At 47.7% G+C, this 17,166-nt stretch overlaps 2 protein-coding genes across 2 annotated transcripts; one reads left to right on the top strand and one right to left on the bottom strand.

Annotated features, from left to right (window-relative positions):
* Positions 1-477: 477 nt before the first annotated feature.
* Positions 478-8,591, top strand: COG1 (component of oligomeric golgi complex 1; the record flags this gene model as incomplete). Its single annotated transcript, XM_009585600.1, has 12 exons — positions 478-659; positions 1,021-1,191; positions 1,297-1,450; positions 2,338-2,548; positions 2,712-3,500; positions 3,826-3,972; positions 4,952-5,113; positions 5,434-5,561; positions 6,151-6,259; positions 6,740-6,849; positions 6,956-7,031; positions 8,422-8,591. Coding segments are annotated over 12 exons (2,380 nt in total), but the record flags the coding sequence as incomplete, so codon positions are not given.
* Positions 8,592-9,183: 592 nt separating this feature from the next.
* Positions 9,184-15,877, bottom strand: FAM104A (family with sequence similarity 104, member A; the record flags this gene model as incomplete). Its single annotated transcript, XM_009585601.1, has 3 exons — positions 9,184-9,833; positions 11,504-11,566; positions 15,781-15,877. Coding segments are annotated over 3 exons (403 nt in total), but the record flags the coding sequence as incomplete, so codon positions are not given.
* Between the last annotated feature and the right edge of the window lie 1,289 nt (positions 15,878-17,166).

Genomic DNA, 17,166 nt, shown 5'->3' on the forward strand with positions numbered 1-17,166 from the left:
GGTGGTGGGATGCTTTCCCAGGAAAGTGGTGGATGCCCCATCATTGGAAGTGATCGAGGTCAGGTTGGACGGGGGTTTGAGCAGCCTGGTGTAGTGGAAGATGTCCCTGCCCGTGGCAGCGGGGTTGGATCATCTTCGAAGGTCCCTTCCAACGCAAACCATTCTATGAGCCTGTGAGCCGAGACCCACCCCTGTGAGCGCTGAGGCTCTCGCTGCCAGCCACCCTGCCCCGTGGAGCAAGATCGCCTCACCCAGTCCCGCAACACCCAGATAGTCCCACTTCTGCCTGGGGAAAATAACATCCTTGCTTGGTGGGTTATCACGTAACCACACCTGAATATCTCAGTCAAGCACCGAGACCGGTGACTGTCCACCTCATTCGTTTAATGGTGGACTTGGCAGTGTTAGGGTTACGGTTGGACTCTGTGATCTTAAAGGTCTTTTCCAACCTAAATGATTCTATGATTCCCTTGCCAGATCCACCATCCTGCAGGAGAGCAAGTCCCTACTGAAGAGCCAGACCATGTCGGACCAAGCGGTGGCAGAAGCCCTGTGTGCCATCATGCTCCTGGAGGACAGCTCTCCGCGCCAGGCCCTCGCTGACTTCCTTCTGGCCAGGAAGCTGGCCATTCAACAGCTTCTCAACCAGCCGCACCACGGTCAGTACGATGGGCTGCCTCCTTTTTAAAGTCATGGTAGCCCCCTTCGCTTCATCTCTCTCTCGCCCTGCAGAAGAGCAGGCAAGTGAGTCCTGTAAAGCTCACAATGGTGGGGATGCAATCGCATGGTGCTACCGCTGGCAGCGTTTTGCCACAGCAGCAAAACGCCGCAAAAATTAACAGTGCTCAGGGTCTTAAGCCAAGCCCATCTGCAATGGGGAAGCAGGTGGTGCCCGGGGCCGAGTTCTTTGCCCTCCAGCCCTTCCCTGGAAGGTTTCACTAGAACCGCAGGCCTTGAAATGCAGGGCTGCTTGCGCCTGCATTGAAGGGGCTGCATTGGCTGAAAGGCATTTCTCTGCAGGTGCAGGTATAAAAGCTCAGGTGTGTTCACTGATGGAGCTGCTAACCACTACCCTGTACCAGGCTCACGCTCTTTTCTACACCATGCCTGAAGGGATACCACCAGATCCAGCCCTGCCCTGCGGCTTGCTCTTCTCGACCCTGGAGAGCACCACAGGCCAGCACCCAGCAGGTGAGTGCCCGGGCAGCTCCGCATTAGGCCTCTGCCTGCCCAGGTTTGCAGGCAGGAGGCCACCCCCGTGCTGGGCTGATTCCCCTCAACCCCATGTGCTTCCAGGGAGAGGTGGAGTTCTGGAGGACGAGGTGAAGCTGAGCAGCTGGTTCAGGTACCTCCCGGGGTCCGTGGTGGAGTTCCAGCCAGCCCTGCGGACCCTGGCACACCCCATCAGCCAGGACTACCTCAGAGACACGCTGCAGAAGTGGATCGCCATGTGAGTGTGACAGCGTCCCCCTTTGCAGGGCTCTCCCAGACACCGCACAGCCTCTGTGCCAAGGCAGCAGCACAACGCAAACCCAAGCTCGCCTGCTTCCTCACTCACTCCAGCCGGGCTGCGCCTTCTGCCCTTCTTTGCCCAGCATTAAAACAGCCAGAGGCAGCATAGCACTGTCCTAATAGTCAGGCTGTCACACTCCAATACAACAGACCACCCGGGCTGCACAGCAATATTTGTCTAAAGCTGCTTTACATTGCCATAACTGCCAGCAAACAAGCACAGAGTAAATGAAAAGAAAAATCCCTTACCTGGCTCTTTTGGCTCCTGGTCCAGCACCTCTTTCCTCCTTGCTGCTCTTCCCTGACTGTGTGGGGGCAGCCAGACCCCCTTTACAGAGCTGCCAGCTCCACCCCTTCCCACCTTGCCTTGCCCTGTGGATGGGAACATCCTGGAGCCCTTAATAGCCTCGTCAGTCCTCTGTCATTATCTGATGGAGCCAGCTGGTCCCTGCTGACAGCTGCAGCCCCCCATGATATGCTCGCTGGCCATGGGATGTTTCCCCAGCAACCCTTCCCAGAGCCCCCACCTGCCTTCGCTGCCTGCTGGCATTCTTGGGGTGCAGTGTTCCTGGCTCCGACACCCGCCAGAGCCCAGGGCTCCTGCCGGTGGGCACATGCCTTTCCTGCGGGGCCCCAGTGTGGGATCCAGGGTGGAGCTGCCTCAGCGAGAGAGAGAGGCACCCTCAGCCCCGCAGGTGATTCTGCAGGCAGAGCCTCTTACCGACAGGTTAAGAATTCCCCCACCTTGATGTAGCCGATGTTCTCTCCTGCCTTCCCCGGGGTTGTGTCTGAGCAAGTCAGGCTGAAGTGAAACGTTCCCTTCAGGTGCAGTGACGACATCAGGGCCGGGGTCAGCAACCTGCTCGTCTACGTGAAGAGCATGAAAGGCCTCGCGGGGATTCGCGACGCGGTGTGGGAGCTGCTCACAAGCGAGTCCGTAAGCCAGAACTGGGAGGCGGTATGCCGTCGCCTTTTGGACAAGCCTGTTTCCTTCTGGGAGGACCTGCTGCAGCAGCTGTTCCTGGACAGGCTAGAGGTGGGCACTCTGCCACGGCAATTCATGGGGAGCCTTGCTGTGTGCCCCCTCTTGTCTCAAACAGTGGTGCCTGTTAGCAGCACTAAGTGTGTATTTTAAGTGCTAGGTGGCAGGAGGCACATGTAAAAGGTCCTTTTTTTTTTTTTTGCTGGTTCTATTCCAGACACTGACCAAAGAAGGGTTTGACTCCATCTCAAGCAGCTCCAAACAGCTTCTCACCTTAGCTCTGCAAGAACTTGAAGTCAAATCTGGCACCTCTGCCCTGAGCAAGCACATCCAGTTTGAACACAACGTGGCCCTGTTCCTGTGGTCAGAAAGCTCCAGCGACCTGCCTTCTGATGCTGCTTGGGTCAACGTGGCAAACCGTGGCCAGTTCACCAAGAGCGGCCTGTCCATGAAGGCCCAGGCACTCACGCCGTGCGTGCAGAGCTTCTGCTCGGCTCTGGACTCAAAGCTGAAGGCGAGGTTGGACGACCTCCTGTTCTACCTTCCCGCAGACTCCTCGGCTGCCAAGGAGGCTGCTCCCGCGGTACAGCCGCGCTCTGCCTTCGACCGCTACGCCGACGCCGGCACGGTGGAGGGGCTGCTCCGCGACCACTGCGTCGCCTGCATCCACCACGTGCTGGGTTGTGTGCGTGAAGAGCTCCAGAGCGCCCAGAGCCTGCTGGGGGGGCAGGTGGACGCTCCCAGCGATGCCAGACTCAATGCTGTCCTCTTCATGGCGAGACTCTGCCAGTCCCTGACCGAGCTCTGCCCTCACCTGAAGCAGTGTATCCTGGGCCAGTCGGGCAGCACGGAGACGGCGCTGAAGGAAACCCGCTCCACCAAGAAGCTGGGGAAGGGGAAAGCCCAGGAAGTGACCCCCGTGCAGGCCAAGTGGCAGGGGGTGAAGGCAGAGCTCCTGCAGCAGAGCCTGTTTGCTTACCAGATCTGGAGCTCAGCTGTCACCAAAGTAAGGAGCTGCTTCTCTCGTCACAGCTGCTTCCTGCGTGGGTTTCGCTCGCTCAGCTCCCTGCGGTCAGCGCTGCTGCTCCTTAGCTGGCTGCTGAGAGCTCGGCGCGCTGCTGCCACGCTGCTCAGTCAGCCTGCAGGGAGAGGAGGCGGCGGCAGCTCCGAAGTGGCATCCAGTGGGATGGTCTCCATAAGATTCACTTTGGGAGGAGCGGGGGGATGCGGGAGGTCAGTCTCTCCACGGGCAGGAGCAGGCTGCCCACCCTTTGGTACTCCCGTTAGAGCTGTCTGTCTGTGACTGGGTGCTTTTGTGTTTTGCGCTCTAGGGTCTCGTTCAGTGCTTTACCCGCACGTTGCTGCTAGACACCGCTGGCTCTGTCTTGGCGACAGCCACCAACTGGGATGAAATTGAAATTCAGGAGGAGACTGAATCTGGAAACAGCGTAACATCAAAGATCCGGCTGCCTGTGCAGGTACAAGAAACATCCTCTCGGTAACCACAGAGAAACAGTCTGCTGGGAGGAGAAAAGTGCTGGTTTCCAAAACCACCGCTTTGTCAAATGGTGCTGACCTGCTGTGGAGTTTGCTTGGTGTTATGAGCAGAGGGCAAACACTGTCTGGTGCTCTTATTTTCTCACTGAGATACTCGCCTCCTAAGGACAGAGGTCAGAGGAAGGAAATTAGATAGTTGCTGCTGTATATTCAAATGAATTAAGATTGGCCCAGATCCTGTAGAACAGCCAAAGAAGGACTTGTGCCTCGTTTATACACAGAGGCCCCCAGGAGAGAGATTTCTTGGAAAATGGATGCACTGAAGGACAGGGCTGCAACAGTGTGACTGCGCAAAGCCTAGGAGAACTGAGGCTGGCCGCTTTCTGTAGGCGTGGTGCTGGTACAGGAATGACGCTCACAGTGACAAAGCAGGTGGCGATCGCACGGAGGGAGAGGAGGGCCAGGGCAAGAGCGAGTTCTGTGTTTGCACAGTATGGGAGGGGCTGGACAGGGCAATAGTCTTTTGTAGTGAACCTTATAATGTGAATTTTGTTGATTCTGAAGGAAAAAGCAGCCGGATGAGAGCTCAGGATAGCTGGGAGGCCCAGGAGAAGAGCGAGGGAGTAAATAACGAGCCCAGGTAGCGAGTGGTCAGAGCAGGGTCAGTGGTGACAGAAGAGGCACAACAAGCAATTCTGTTCTGACTACACTCAGGTGAATAACTCTGGTAAAAGTACTTGTGGGACTTTGAGGACTGCTATAACCAAAAGTCTGGTGTGTCAATAAATAAAAACCCATGAGATACTTGAGCCATATTATGGGGGCAAGTAGTCTCAGCAGCAGAGCTTTGTGGTTGCTGAGGAAGTAGGAAGCTCACATCACAAGAACTGAAGCGATGTTGTACTGCTGACAAAGCTAACGTAGCTTACAGACCACTTGAAAATAAGTTTTCTTAAACAGCCATCCTGGTACGTCCAATGCCTCCTCTTCAGCCTGTGCCAAGAGGTGAACCGGGTCGGCGGTCACACTCTTCCGAAAGTCACCTTGCAGGAGTTGCTGAGGACCTGCATGGCAGAAGTGCTTGCTGCCTATGAAAAGCTCATGGAAGAGAAGCAGGAGAAGGTACGTGAGTAGGATCAGCCCTCGCTCCAGCTGGCATGGGACGGGAGGGTCACTGGACATGTGGCAATGCACAGGCTCCTGTCCCTCAGAACAGAAAATGTCTGCCTGTGAGAGCTGGAAAAGGTGAGTACATTCTTCCCCTGCATCCCCCAAAAATGAGGCAAAAAGGGATCAGACAGCAGAATGCATGCTCAGAACGGTTCAGCTAGGTTGGTTGTTTCTTGGTGCTGGTGTTTTTAAATGTTTCCCCTGAAGCAGTCCTTTGACAGCCCTCTCTCAGTGTGAGTGAAGAGCCCTGTTCCTGACTGTCCTGTTTGCAGAAAGCGGGCACCTTCCCCATGACCCAGAACAGAGCTCTGCAGTTACTCTACGATCTGCGGTACCTGAGTATCATCTTGATGGCGAAGAGTGAGGAAGCAAAAACCAGCAGGATCAAGCATGACTCCGGGTGCGGTGCAGTTCTGGGTTTCAGATACTAGCAGTAGTTTATGGGGCCCTAAAATGGTTTAAACCAACATCCTTAGCGGCTGTGAGGAGAATGCCTGCAGGAGCGGTGCCTTGGAGCCTCACGGGAGAAGGGCAGTGCAGACTCTAAGCTCTGACTTCTTCACCGACACTAAGCTCATCCTCAAAATACAGGAGGGGTGGGATTCTGCGGCCGAGAGCTTGGAGACAGGGAGCTGGTCACCCCTGCTTGCATATGCAGCGTGTCCGTATGGTGGCAGGGATACCATCAGAGGATGCCCTGGAGAGAACAGTTAAGCTCCCACCCAAGAGTTCAAACCTTGTATATGCTTCAGTCTTGAGAACTGAGGCATCTCTCTCTGAGATGTACTGCAGGGAGAAGGTTCCTCTGCAACAGCAGATGTTGTAGGTTGTGTAATAGCTGGAAACCCTTTAGGCAGCTGCTGTTCTGCTGAGTAATTCCTGTTTTGCTCAGTCACCTCTTTCAGAGGGACCAGTGAAACCGCCCCATTGGCATCAGCAGCCGTCGCTAGGATGTAAGCCCTGACAGGACTCCTCTGCTCTGCTTGTAGGATTGAGAAGGTGACTGACGTCCTGGAGGGACACATAGATCCGTTTGACTTGGACGTTTTTACTCCACACTTGAACAGCAACCTTAATCGCCTGGTTCAGCGAACCTCTGTAAGTTCAAGGAAAAGGAAGGGATGGATCAGGAGGCAGGGCTGCAAAACACGTTTTGAAGGGTAGCCTTTTTGAAGGGTGGCTTTATAAACTGCTTAATGCCTAAAGATAACTACTGGCACTTATTCAGAAATGGGCAGAGTATTTAATGCCAGCTGAAGATAAGAGGAGCTTGCTGAGCTGGCTGCACAGCACATAATCATGCATGGAGTTGGCTGAACTTTATCTAACAGGATTCACCGGAGCCTGTGCAACACTAATTGGGTTAAGTAGTGCTGAAACAGGCCTAGAACTCAACTATGGTAATGACGAGCAGCGCCAATTAAAAGCAAGAGTTAGAGGGGGAAAGGAGACACTTCGTATTCAAACTTTAAAACCAATCACAAGTACTGTGGTGTGCCAGAAGACTCAGCAGCAATGTGTTGTGTGGTCAGCTCTGCAGCTGCCCCCAAATACAAACAGCTCCTTCATGCCTTCCAGGTTCTCTTCGGCTTGCTGACCGGGACAGAGAACCAGTACACGAGCAGGAGCAGCGCTCTGAGCTCCCAGGAGCTCCACAACATCTTGCCGTTAGCATCCAGCCAGATCAGGTAGGGTACTCAAGCTCTTCTGTGCCTTCTCACGTCTCTTTGGGAAGCGGGTCTAGAATTGGTGCTTTGCTGTGACCGGCTGCATTTCTTTCTTCCATCTCTTAAGATTTGGACTTCTGCCGCTGAGTATGTCGAGCTCGCGAAAGAGTAAGTCTGCTACCAGGAACACAGAAAGAGTTCAGGTTGGTAAAACTGAGCCATACTAAACTTTTTGCCAGTGCTCATTCTCCCACCAACACTAGAGCTTGCGGGGAAAGAAGAAAGTAGCCAAACAGTTAATATTTAACCTGATTTTTATTTTCGGTAAAATGAGAGAACCATTACGGCAACACAGCACGAGATGGTTTGGATTTCCCCTTTACCCTCAAAAAAAACCTGACGGCCCCTGTATTTCTGGGGCCCGCTGCTCTGTGGTAAAACATAGGCAATAACCACCATGAAAATGCAATGAAGACTTACACAGATGAGGCATTTCGAGGTCAATGCATAAAAGACAATTCATTTAAAGATGGCTGCAAGAAACATTGAAGGATACTAGCTAATTATTTGAACTCCTTTCCAGTGCGATGCTGACCTTAACTCCTGACGAAGCGTGGCTTGGGTATTTAAGCCTGTGTGAACAGAGTGGCGTCCTTCTCCTGCAGAGGCTCTGTGTTGTCCTGCTTCTGAGTTTTATCAGTAGACAGCTATTATGTCGCTATGTTTCCCCCAGTTTAAAACATCTGCTTAGATGGAGTTCTCTATGCTGAGGATTGAGAGCCAAGGAATACCTCACTGCTACAGGAAGCAGTAATTAGTAATCTGTTTCCTTTAGCTATTATTAACCCAATAATCCATCTGTGGTGATGTCTTTTCAACTGGGACAGAAGAGTAAAGGTCTGGTTTTATCAGAGCAGAGCGCATTACTTGAGATGCTGATGTTTACTCTGCAACTGTTGTTCTCCGTTGTTCAGAAGCACTAAGGACCAGACATAGTATAAGGGTTGTTTAAAAGCCCAAAGCTTCACAATAAAGGTATTCTTTACCTCTTACACCTCAGCTGTAGAACGTAGAAGTGTGCAGTGATGTTTGGCTGGCTCCTACCACTCCCCTCGCCTCCTGTGGTGGCCCACGTACGTTCTGCCACCTTCTCAGAATCCCCGACAGATGCTTGCTCGTTTTATGCTAGAACAGTTCAGAAGAGGTTAAAGTCCATAGTTGCTCAAGAACAGCCCTCTGCAAGGGCAACAGCTGTACTTCTACCATGCTGTTATCCCCTTGCTCTGAGAGCAACAGCCCCTTCCCTGCGGTTCAGAATGATTTTTAATTTTTTTTGAGCATCGAATGACATCTGAAAAGTTACCTGTTGCTAACAGCAGCAAGGCGCTGTGCTTCTGCCACTCGGAACTGCCTCTGTCTGCCTGTCACTAACCACCAGGAGTGACACCGCTTAGGTTGTAGTTCAAGCTCAAGTTGCCTAGGAAGAGCTGTTCTGCTGTAGTCTATGCCTCCATGTAGCTACTATAGACGAGGGTATGAAGTCAAATGTATGCTGTAATAGTTACTGACGCTTTTGTTTTTAAAAACTAACAGGTTCCACCTCCTGCACTCACAAGGGCAGAAGATGAGGCATCACGCCCTGGCTCTTTGTTCAGGCAGCTTGTAACCGAGGAGGAAGACACAGCTGCACCTTCTCTCTTCAAGCTGGGATGGCTTTCTGGCATGACCAAGTGATGCAATAAAAAATAAAAAGTTTGTCTGTGTATTCGTCTTCACCGAGATCGCTCTCTCCCTGTGGCAGGGAGTGGTGACACCTCCGCTGGTATTGTCCGAAGAGCCAGATCATAGTATGCCCCTTGAACCAGGCACGGGTCAGGACTGTCCTTGCCATCTGGCTGCTGGAACAGAGGTGTAGCTACTCTTTCACCTCCTATTCCTTAGAAGCTGTTAACATTAAAGTCAAATTAAAGAAAAAAACCCACAACCTACACACTGTAACAGAAAACAAAACATTTCACAGCTAGAAATGGGTATTGGAGCAATGTAACACTCCTCTCCTTCAAAAGCCCCTCCCCAGGCTACTCTACACTTATCTCCATAGGCACCACGAATCTGCTCTCTACGTGAACCCAGCGGGCACCTGACATTTCAGCTACAGCTGCCTAGCCTTTCCTGGTTCTAGTTTCACATTTTCTTTTCAGTACTGCAGCAGTAAAGATCAAGAGAGATAAGGCTCATCACACAGAGCTGGGTGGAAAGTATGCAGCTGGGGCAGTCCTAAGGGATTCCAGCAGCGGCACCTATTCTTACTGTCTTATTAACTCTAAATGCTCAAAAAAATTATGTTGCCAAATAAATTTTTTACTAGTTTATTGAAATTAAAAAAGACTTATAAAACTGAAGATGAATGTTTGAGAGAACTTTACATAAAGCAACAAATTGCTAACAAACAGATTAGGCAGTCAATTGGAATTGGACATTTTGCAATCCTATAACACAGATGTGGATTCCTCAGTCTCCTCTTGACACGTAGTTTATAACCACCCCAAAAAGAATCCTATAAAAATTGCTTCAAAGCCCCTTTTGCATTGCAATAGTGCAGCAAACCACAAGTAAACAACTTCCTGTTAACCTGTTATTTCAAATATAGACTGAAAAGGCAACAGGCGTTTTGTGCAATTCCATTTTAACAAACTTTTAAGTTGAAATATCAAATCTACACAGTGCTGTCCCTTCACAGAAGGCAGGGAACTGATGGTTCATCATGTAGGAAGGCGTCCCCGGCTCTGTAAGCTGTGAAAGTGTGCCTCCTTCAGGATCTGGTTGATGTGGAAGTAAGGACCTTGGCTTAGTGCAGACTGCTCGTGGAAGGACTGAGAGGAGACAGGACTGGATCCTGCAATTACCGGGTTTAGGCTGGTTTCTGCACTGCACGCTCTGTCAGGGCTGTTGATGCTACTGCTACTACAGCTGCTGCTGCTGCTGCCGCTATCGCTGCTGGAGGACTGAGACAAAGAGAAAGTTAACAGCAAAATCACACAGTTTTCTCTCCTGTCCGTAATGACACACCTCAGTTAAGCAAACGGTCTTTACAGTAAGTCCCTCCCTTCCAGATTGTCAGGCTCACGTTCAGCCTGATGGACTAACATAAATCCACCAAGTGCTTTCTTGGCATTCATAGCTTCCATTATTGCCAACACATGAAAAGCGTCACCGAGCTGAAGGGATGAGCAAGCCTTCACCCGGAGGTTCGCTGACCTCTGGTACATTGGATTTCAATCTCTCGGTTTTGGGCCCACCAGCTCTGCCCCCATGACCCACGTTAGCACTAGTGAAGTTTGCTGAATTCATCCGAGAATTGGAAAATAAAGAACATTCCTACTGAACTGCACGTGTCAGTAAAGGCAGGCAGGGCATGAGGAAGAGTTTATCACTTCTGTTCTAGCAGACATTTTAGGTAAGCACCATGCAAAGCATTTTCCTACAAGTCAATCTTTCTAAAATGAGATCTGAAGCATCCAAAGCAACAGGCTGTTAAAAACAAATGTAACACAATACCCATTTTAAGTCTTTGAACACCTTGACATACATACAACTACTCTTCTCCCAGTTAAGTACTGGGACAGCAATGTTAACTGGTAGGTTTCCATAACAATTTACTTGACATGACAGTGAAAGAGCGACTTCCACATGCAGAAAAGAGAACTCATGATTTAGCTCACATAGAGGACAGGGCTCTTTTGCCAGCATTTAGGATAAACGCATTTCATGGTAATGACTGGAAGAGCATTAGCCATCATTTTCAGTGTTTCAAAGACATAAAACTGTTTGGTGTACACCACTTTAAGGGCTGCTAATGAAAGGTTCCATTAGTTACAGCTGAAATATTTTATTACTGTGTGATATGCTGTTCAGGACAACACTGCAAATATTTAGGTGCTTAAGAATCAGAAAATGGCTACTTTGCCATCCCATAGGAAGTAAATTCAGAAAAGCAGCCAGCGTAAGTGACAGCAGTTAAACAAAACCGCACATTTTTGTAAGTATTAAACTAAAACCACAGAAGTCAAAGCTTGGTGGTCACAGCAGAGGAAGACAAATTTAAAGAAGTCCACAGTAATTTAACAGTCAGCACCACATCCAGAAGGCCTCACTTTGGATTAAATCTGAAGAACGGGGCAAACTGCACCCGACATGTCTGTCAACGAGCAATGAGAAAGGCCCAGGAAGGCACCATATGAGTATTTGAGGTGGACCACATCTCAATGCCGACTGGAAACCCCACGGCACTGATTCCACAATTGATCGTGACAATTCAACCATATAAATTTCCTTGTTTTGCTAAGCACCAAAAATGCTTCAGTTCTGTTGTAGTACAGCAAGCAAGACAACGGCACCGAGACTGCGCCCGCGCTGGCGTGTTAGGTTCAGCTAGCAAGGAGAAAACAACAAAACACATTGAAGTCATTCTTGAGGAAGCAGCAGATGTAACTACATGAGCAACCAGCTCCTCTTCCTAACGCTGCTAACACTAGAGAGGGAGAGAACCCAGAAGGACAGAGAGGAGCCACGAAATGGTGCTTGCTAGACCATCTCATTTTGCATAGAAGCACAAATATTGAAATGCAATGCTGTTACGCTGAACAAGTCACAGCAGCCTTGGAGAGAAACCCACCGCACAGGACACTTTGTTTCCTTTTAGTCTGTGTTCCTTACTGTTTTTCTTTACAGCCACCTTCTGAAAATCAAGGTAAAAATCAAAATGAGAACCTAGTATTGCTTACTGCTAAAGTTTCACATCTTAACAAACGTTTTAGAGCTGTTAGTAATGATTATTTTATGCATGTCTCATTTTTTTAAAACCGAGATAGTGTCCTGGGACGTGCTTCCTACATCTAAGGCTGTTGACAGATCTGATTTGTCAGACCCTCTTTATTTCCATTTCTCTAACGCAAAAATTCACTAGCACGTGAAGCCCATTTATTGCCCAAATCACGTCAAAGACCTACCATTTCCCCAGGCTGTGGTGCACATTCTGTTACGCATTTGGACTACAATTAGACAAAAAAAGAATCCTTAAAGTCATCATGTCAGCAATGACAGGCATCTACACAATGAAACAAAGTTTTAAGCGAAAGGGCGAAGGAAAGTAGCCCAATGAAAGTTTATGAGTACTTTTAAGTATCGAAAGGACATCTTCACGGTTTACCTGACTCATTAGCACCTCTTAACATCACACTGAATAGCTATAGAAGTTTTCAATAATTTCCAAACAAATGTCCTGTTAAATGTATTAGTCTGCTATTCTGTGACGTAGCATTTCAATCATTCATGACAGGAACTTAAGAAACAGCCATTCAGACCCTGCTGCTCTCAAAATCTTTCAAGATGAATTTAACAGAGGCATAATCTGGTTTTAATTAGAGTTTAAGACCAGCCCTTCCTCAATAGTGTAGAGTGGCACAGCTGCAATGCTAGACAAAAACTTTGATTTGAGAGAAGCAACTGCTGCTGTGCGTCAGCAATCTCCACCGATAAAACAGTGGTATTTCTACGCTCTGGGGAATCCTGTCATCAGTCAGAGTAACAGAGAGGAACCACAAGAAACGAGGTTTTACAGAAGAAAGTTATTCAGGAAGGAAAAGAGCTCGTCAGAACGATGAAGACTCCCTTCCTTCCCAGGGAAAATTGGAGCAAAGGGCTTTTCATTGGTGATTCCCCAGGTTACAGAGCACAATTGCAGATTCTCATAATTCCTGTGAGCGGCTGCTTGCAGCCAGCCTCTCAGAGGATCCACTACAACTCTGCCTAACTTCACGTACAGGACAGCAATGACAGGAGAGTAGGAAGGGCTTTTGCTGAATTTATAGGGGAGTACCAGGGAAAACAACACAGCTAACCTCCTGGTAAATGGAGGACAGGCTGAACAGGAAGTAAAATGCGGTGGCAAATGCTCTGCTTCGCTAACGTTTAACATTCGCTGTAGTTCTAGTCTAGCGTTTTTGTCGTGTGCCTGTTCATGGACTGAACTGCAAAGCAGAAGTTTGCTATCATCCTCAGGATGGCTGTCACCTCGGAGTGTGGGAGTGGTTTGTTCCAGGAGGAGCAGGAATTGCACACTGTTACAGCAATTTGCCAAGAAGCAGTGCTGACAGAGATGGAAGAGAATCTGCTTCCCTCCTGTAGAAGTCAGTCGGAGTCCAGGATGCTGTCTATCCTGGATGAAAGGACAATCTAGTGGGAGAAAACAGCAATATCCCTTTGCATCAAATCTAGCCCATGTGAGCAGTAGGATTCAAAGTGAGGGACTGAGGGATAACATCACAGAACAGCCCACGTTTGAACTGCCTCTAAGAAAAAAATCTCCCTTCACCTTACACATACTGCTGTCAGCTATGAAGAGTAAGACAAAAAAAAAAGGAAAGAGATCCTGACAAAAGCCAAGTTCAGGTTTAGTAATACGGCTGCCTGATTTTCGTACCGAGGTTATGTTCTCAAGTAAACCACACTCTGTAAGAGAAAACAGTCAACTTTCAACTGAAGGAAGGCAAAAGGAATCAGTACTTTAGCTAATGTTTCACAAAAAGCAGGTGTGCATATGCCCTCAGATGAAAAGCAATTCTCTCCTCATGTACTCTTTGAAGTTACAAATTGCTCTCACACACACGCACCTTCTCTCCTAGTTCAATATCCTAAAGCTAGTGAGGATTTGTAATCAGCAAGAGCTGCCTTTGCAAATGGCAAAGCATCAGGAAACTAAATTAAAGTATTACAAATGGCCAAGAATTTCAAAGTGACTTCAATCGGAAGCACTTGTGCACTATAAGCACAAGAATTTCTCCATTTGGTACAGGAAGTCCTTAAAGAAACATTCAAATAATACTGATTTAATCTCATGGCTTGAATTTCTGGGCATGCTCAATTCAGTGATCCAACATTACAAGAAAACAAGCAAAAAAAAAAAAAAGGCAAAAAAAAGCTCTATTCATCAGTAGGCATTGTGAATTTTGTTCCCTCGAGAAGGGGAACATTGATTTTTGTAAAACTGTGTCCAGCAGGTGCATTCCTCCACTTCAGCGTCAGCAGTAAGAGATTCTCTTTGCCTGCACATCAGGGTTTAATGTGTTAAAAACATACTTTTACAACACAAGTGCATGCATGAAGCAGGAGTCTTAATGTTAGCTTCAGCAATTGAACTGTGCACTGATTTCGCTGGTGGCGGGGCAGGCAGTTCATGCCCATGCTGTTCTCTTTCAGGCACCCCAAGCAAAACAGCCGTTAAGGACAGAGTTAAGGTCATCCACTCTTGTGTGGCTACTACAAGACTATTTCCATTTCTGCATTTTAGCAACTTCGCCCAGTCAAACGCCGAGTGTTTATATGACAAGCAAAGGTGCTTCTGCCACTCACCATGAAGGTTTTTCCTGATATTCTTAATTTCATTACTCCTACTTCAATCCCTTGTTCCACACTAAATTCTTCCTCCTCCCGCCACAAAGCTCGTTTAGCCATTAACTACTCTACACACGAAGAGGTGTTTAACCTGTTGGACAAGTGATTCAGTGTCAGATGGCAAGCAACTATTTATGGTTCTACCCGTTATACCCGAGAAGCAAAAACTACTTCATCCCAGCAAGTCTTACTTCTGGCAAAACAGCAATACAGGAACCAGGAACATTATTCATCACAGCGAATTCCTTCGTGATGAACATCTCAGCTGTTAGAGCATTTTCCATACAGTATCACTGACTATCGCAGCAACTACGTGTAAAGGTGTACTGGTTAAAAGAAAGTCTTCCTCACAAAAGGAACGTGGGATACAGAGCTTTGTACCATTTTAAATGTAAGCACACATTTGAAGCCATTACTGTATGATAAAAGATATGTTGCTCAAAGTTACATAGCACAAAACATTTCCTGCAGTCAAAGTATAGTTAATAGTTCAATATAACTGCAATAGTTCGTAATTACTCATTACAGCCAATCTTCGGAGTGAGAGGGCTGTACAAAAAACAACAAGGATCTTCCAAAAACCTTAAAAGAAATCCATTTCATAAACTTCAGGGACACAAACCAGGAGGGAGCCCCTGCTCTGCATGCTCTTTTCCATGAACATTTTGCAACAGAACTACATGGCTAATTAGAAATGCATACAGTGAATTTTCAGATGATTAATACAGGCAACAATTTAGGAAATCTGGCAGCAGCTTGGAAATCAGCATTTTTTAAAAAAAGAAATCTCACAGCTAGCAAATTGCACCATCCTAGAACACCTGTCATGTAAGCGATGAGAGAATAAGAGACAGTTTATCCCACGTCCAGCAAAAGATCACGGCAAATAAGAGTAGAAACCAAATAGTTTGAGTTCAAGTGTTTTAGGTGCGAGCGAGCGAGTCTTGCTTAAACTGCCCAGCTCCATCAGAGCATTTTTTTTAAACATCAGATAAGCACTACTGCTTGCAACAGGCACTTTGTGTACCACACTAGTTGGAATGCTTTTTGACTTTATACCACAAATAATCACGTTATTATAAGTAAATGCAAAGTTGGAAGAGTAGATGGCCAGGTAGAGTGACCACACGCACTTGTAATGCACCCCAGTCATCTCCTCAGTTCTGGATACGTTACACCTCATTTCAGAGAGCAAAACTAGAAATGGCAGCAAATGCTTTTCTTGTATCTTCACTTGGGTGCTACACATTAGTATTTGGAATATATTAACAGAAATATTCAGGCCAAAGATAACCAGGTTCACTGGAAAACATGCTGATTTCCAAACCACGTTTTACAGATTTCAATCTCTGAAGTACATAACAGAGTCAAGCCTCATGACCTCATACACAAAACAAAAAAAATGTTTGCATTAACTACTCTCCATGAATAAAATTTCACAGAATATTCCAACCGTTATTTAAACTAAAGAAAACTGAATTTGCCCGAGAAGGCTCTCACCTCAGTGTCCCAAGAGTCCTGAAGGACAGTATTCCTGGTACTACGTTTTGTCTGGGGAACATGACTGTCATCTTCATTGCCATTCCGTCTCCTCTTCCTGAAGAAAGTTCAGGGAGAAAGGAGGAAAAAGAAAATATTATCAGCTTACTGATATACCCTTCTGTTTTGTTCTCTAAAGGGAACTCTACAAAAAAAGCGGGAAAACTTCATAAATAATGAAGGATGTATCTAAATCTCTGATGTGCTGTGGACTTTCATATTCTCTTTTCAGCTGTTCTCTACAGAATAGAGAGAAAACGATCATGTTTCTCACAAAGTAGCCAGGCTGATGTTTTCATATCAGTTTAAGGGACATGGACTCACGCCTACCATTAAAACCAGTGCTGAGAACCTTTCTAAATAAACTCGTTCAACAATTTTCAGCCTTGCAACTGCTCTCACTATTCAGGCACATCTAAAAATAAGCCTGGGACTTTGAATAACATCTGACAGGCTGAGAAAAGCACCTGGAAAAAGTGGCGGTGACCACACTTTCAATAAATACCCAATTACGTTAATCTTGCTTACATGAGTCTGCAGTTAGCGCCTATAATGACTTTCTTTTGACTTCAAATGCTCTCAGAGTGGAGAGACTAGTCATGTTCCCGAGCAACATTATCTTCCATGCGGAAAGAAAGTTTTGTCAGAAAGCACCTTATGGAAGACAAATCCTTCCCTGTTTCTGATGTATTTGCCATCCTCTTATGACATCAGCCCTGCTTCACAGCAGCTGATCAACAACAGCAACCTAGAATCCCTGTGAACCAATGTCTCTCACTGTCCGCAGAATTTTAATACTGATATAATTTTTCCCACCATACAAACACCACAGGTCAACCAGGACCTCAGCATGCTGGGCACTATCCAAAATATCGGAGGGAGCTGTTTTGGTGGCTAAAAATTAAAACATAGTCAAATGAGTTAAAACAGACTCAAGCGAGGTATTTATAACTGAATCTTGTCTTACAGACAAGCTTCAGCAGCAGACTCAGCTACCAGTATTTGGTCCACGCCTATAGACCAGCAGCTGCCTCCCAGCTCGCCCGCCCCTGGGATGCCCACAGCACTCTCAACCATTGTACACCACAGTCCATCGGCTTCTCCCTCTCCTAGGACCACTCTTCTTAGAAGAAACATTCCCCCCGCCTTGCTGCACATTTGTGTTGCCTCTAGATCTCTCCTTTTCTTAACGCCTGCAGCCGACACGCACACTCAACACCTCTGTCCCCCTCGGCCTACCCTGCCACCTCAGATACTCCGGGCTCTCACAGCCCAAATCTGACATGCTTCATGGTCCCTCCTCCTTCTCCCCCACCCCAGATCCTCCGCCCAGATAGGACCTACCTC

This window comes from Fulmarus glacialis, unplaced genomic scaffold (genome assembly GCF_000690835.1).
Source record: "Fulmarus glacialis isolate BGI_N327 unplaced genomic scaffold, ASM69083v1 scaffold26079, whole genome shotgun sequence".
NCBI lineage: Eukaryota > Metazoa > Chordata > Aves > Procellariiformes > Procellariidae > Fulmarus > Fulmarus glacialis.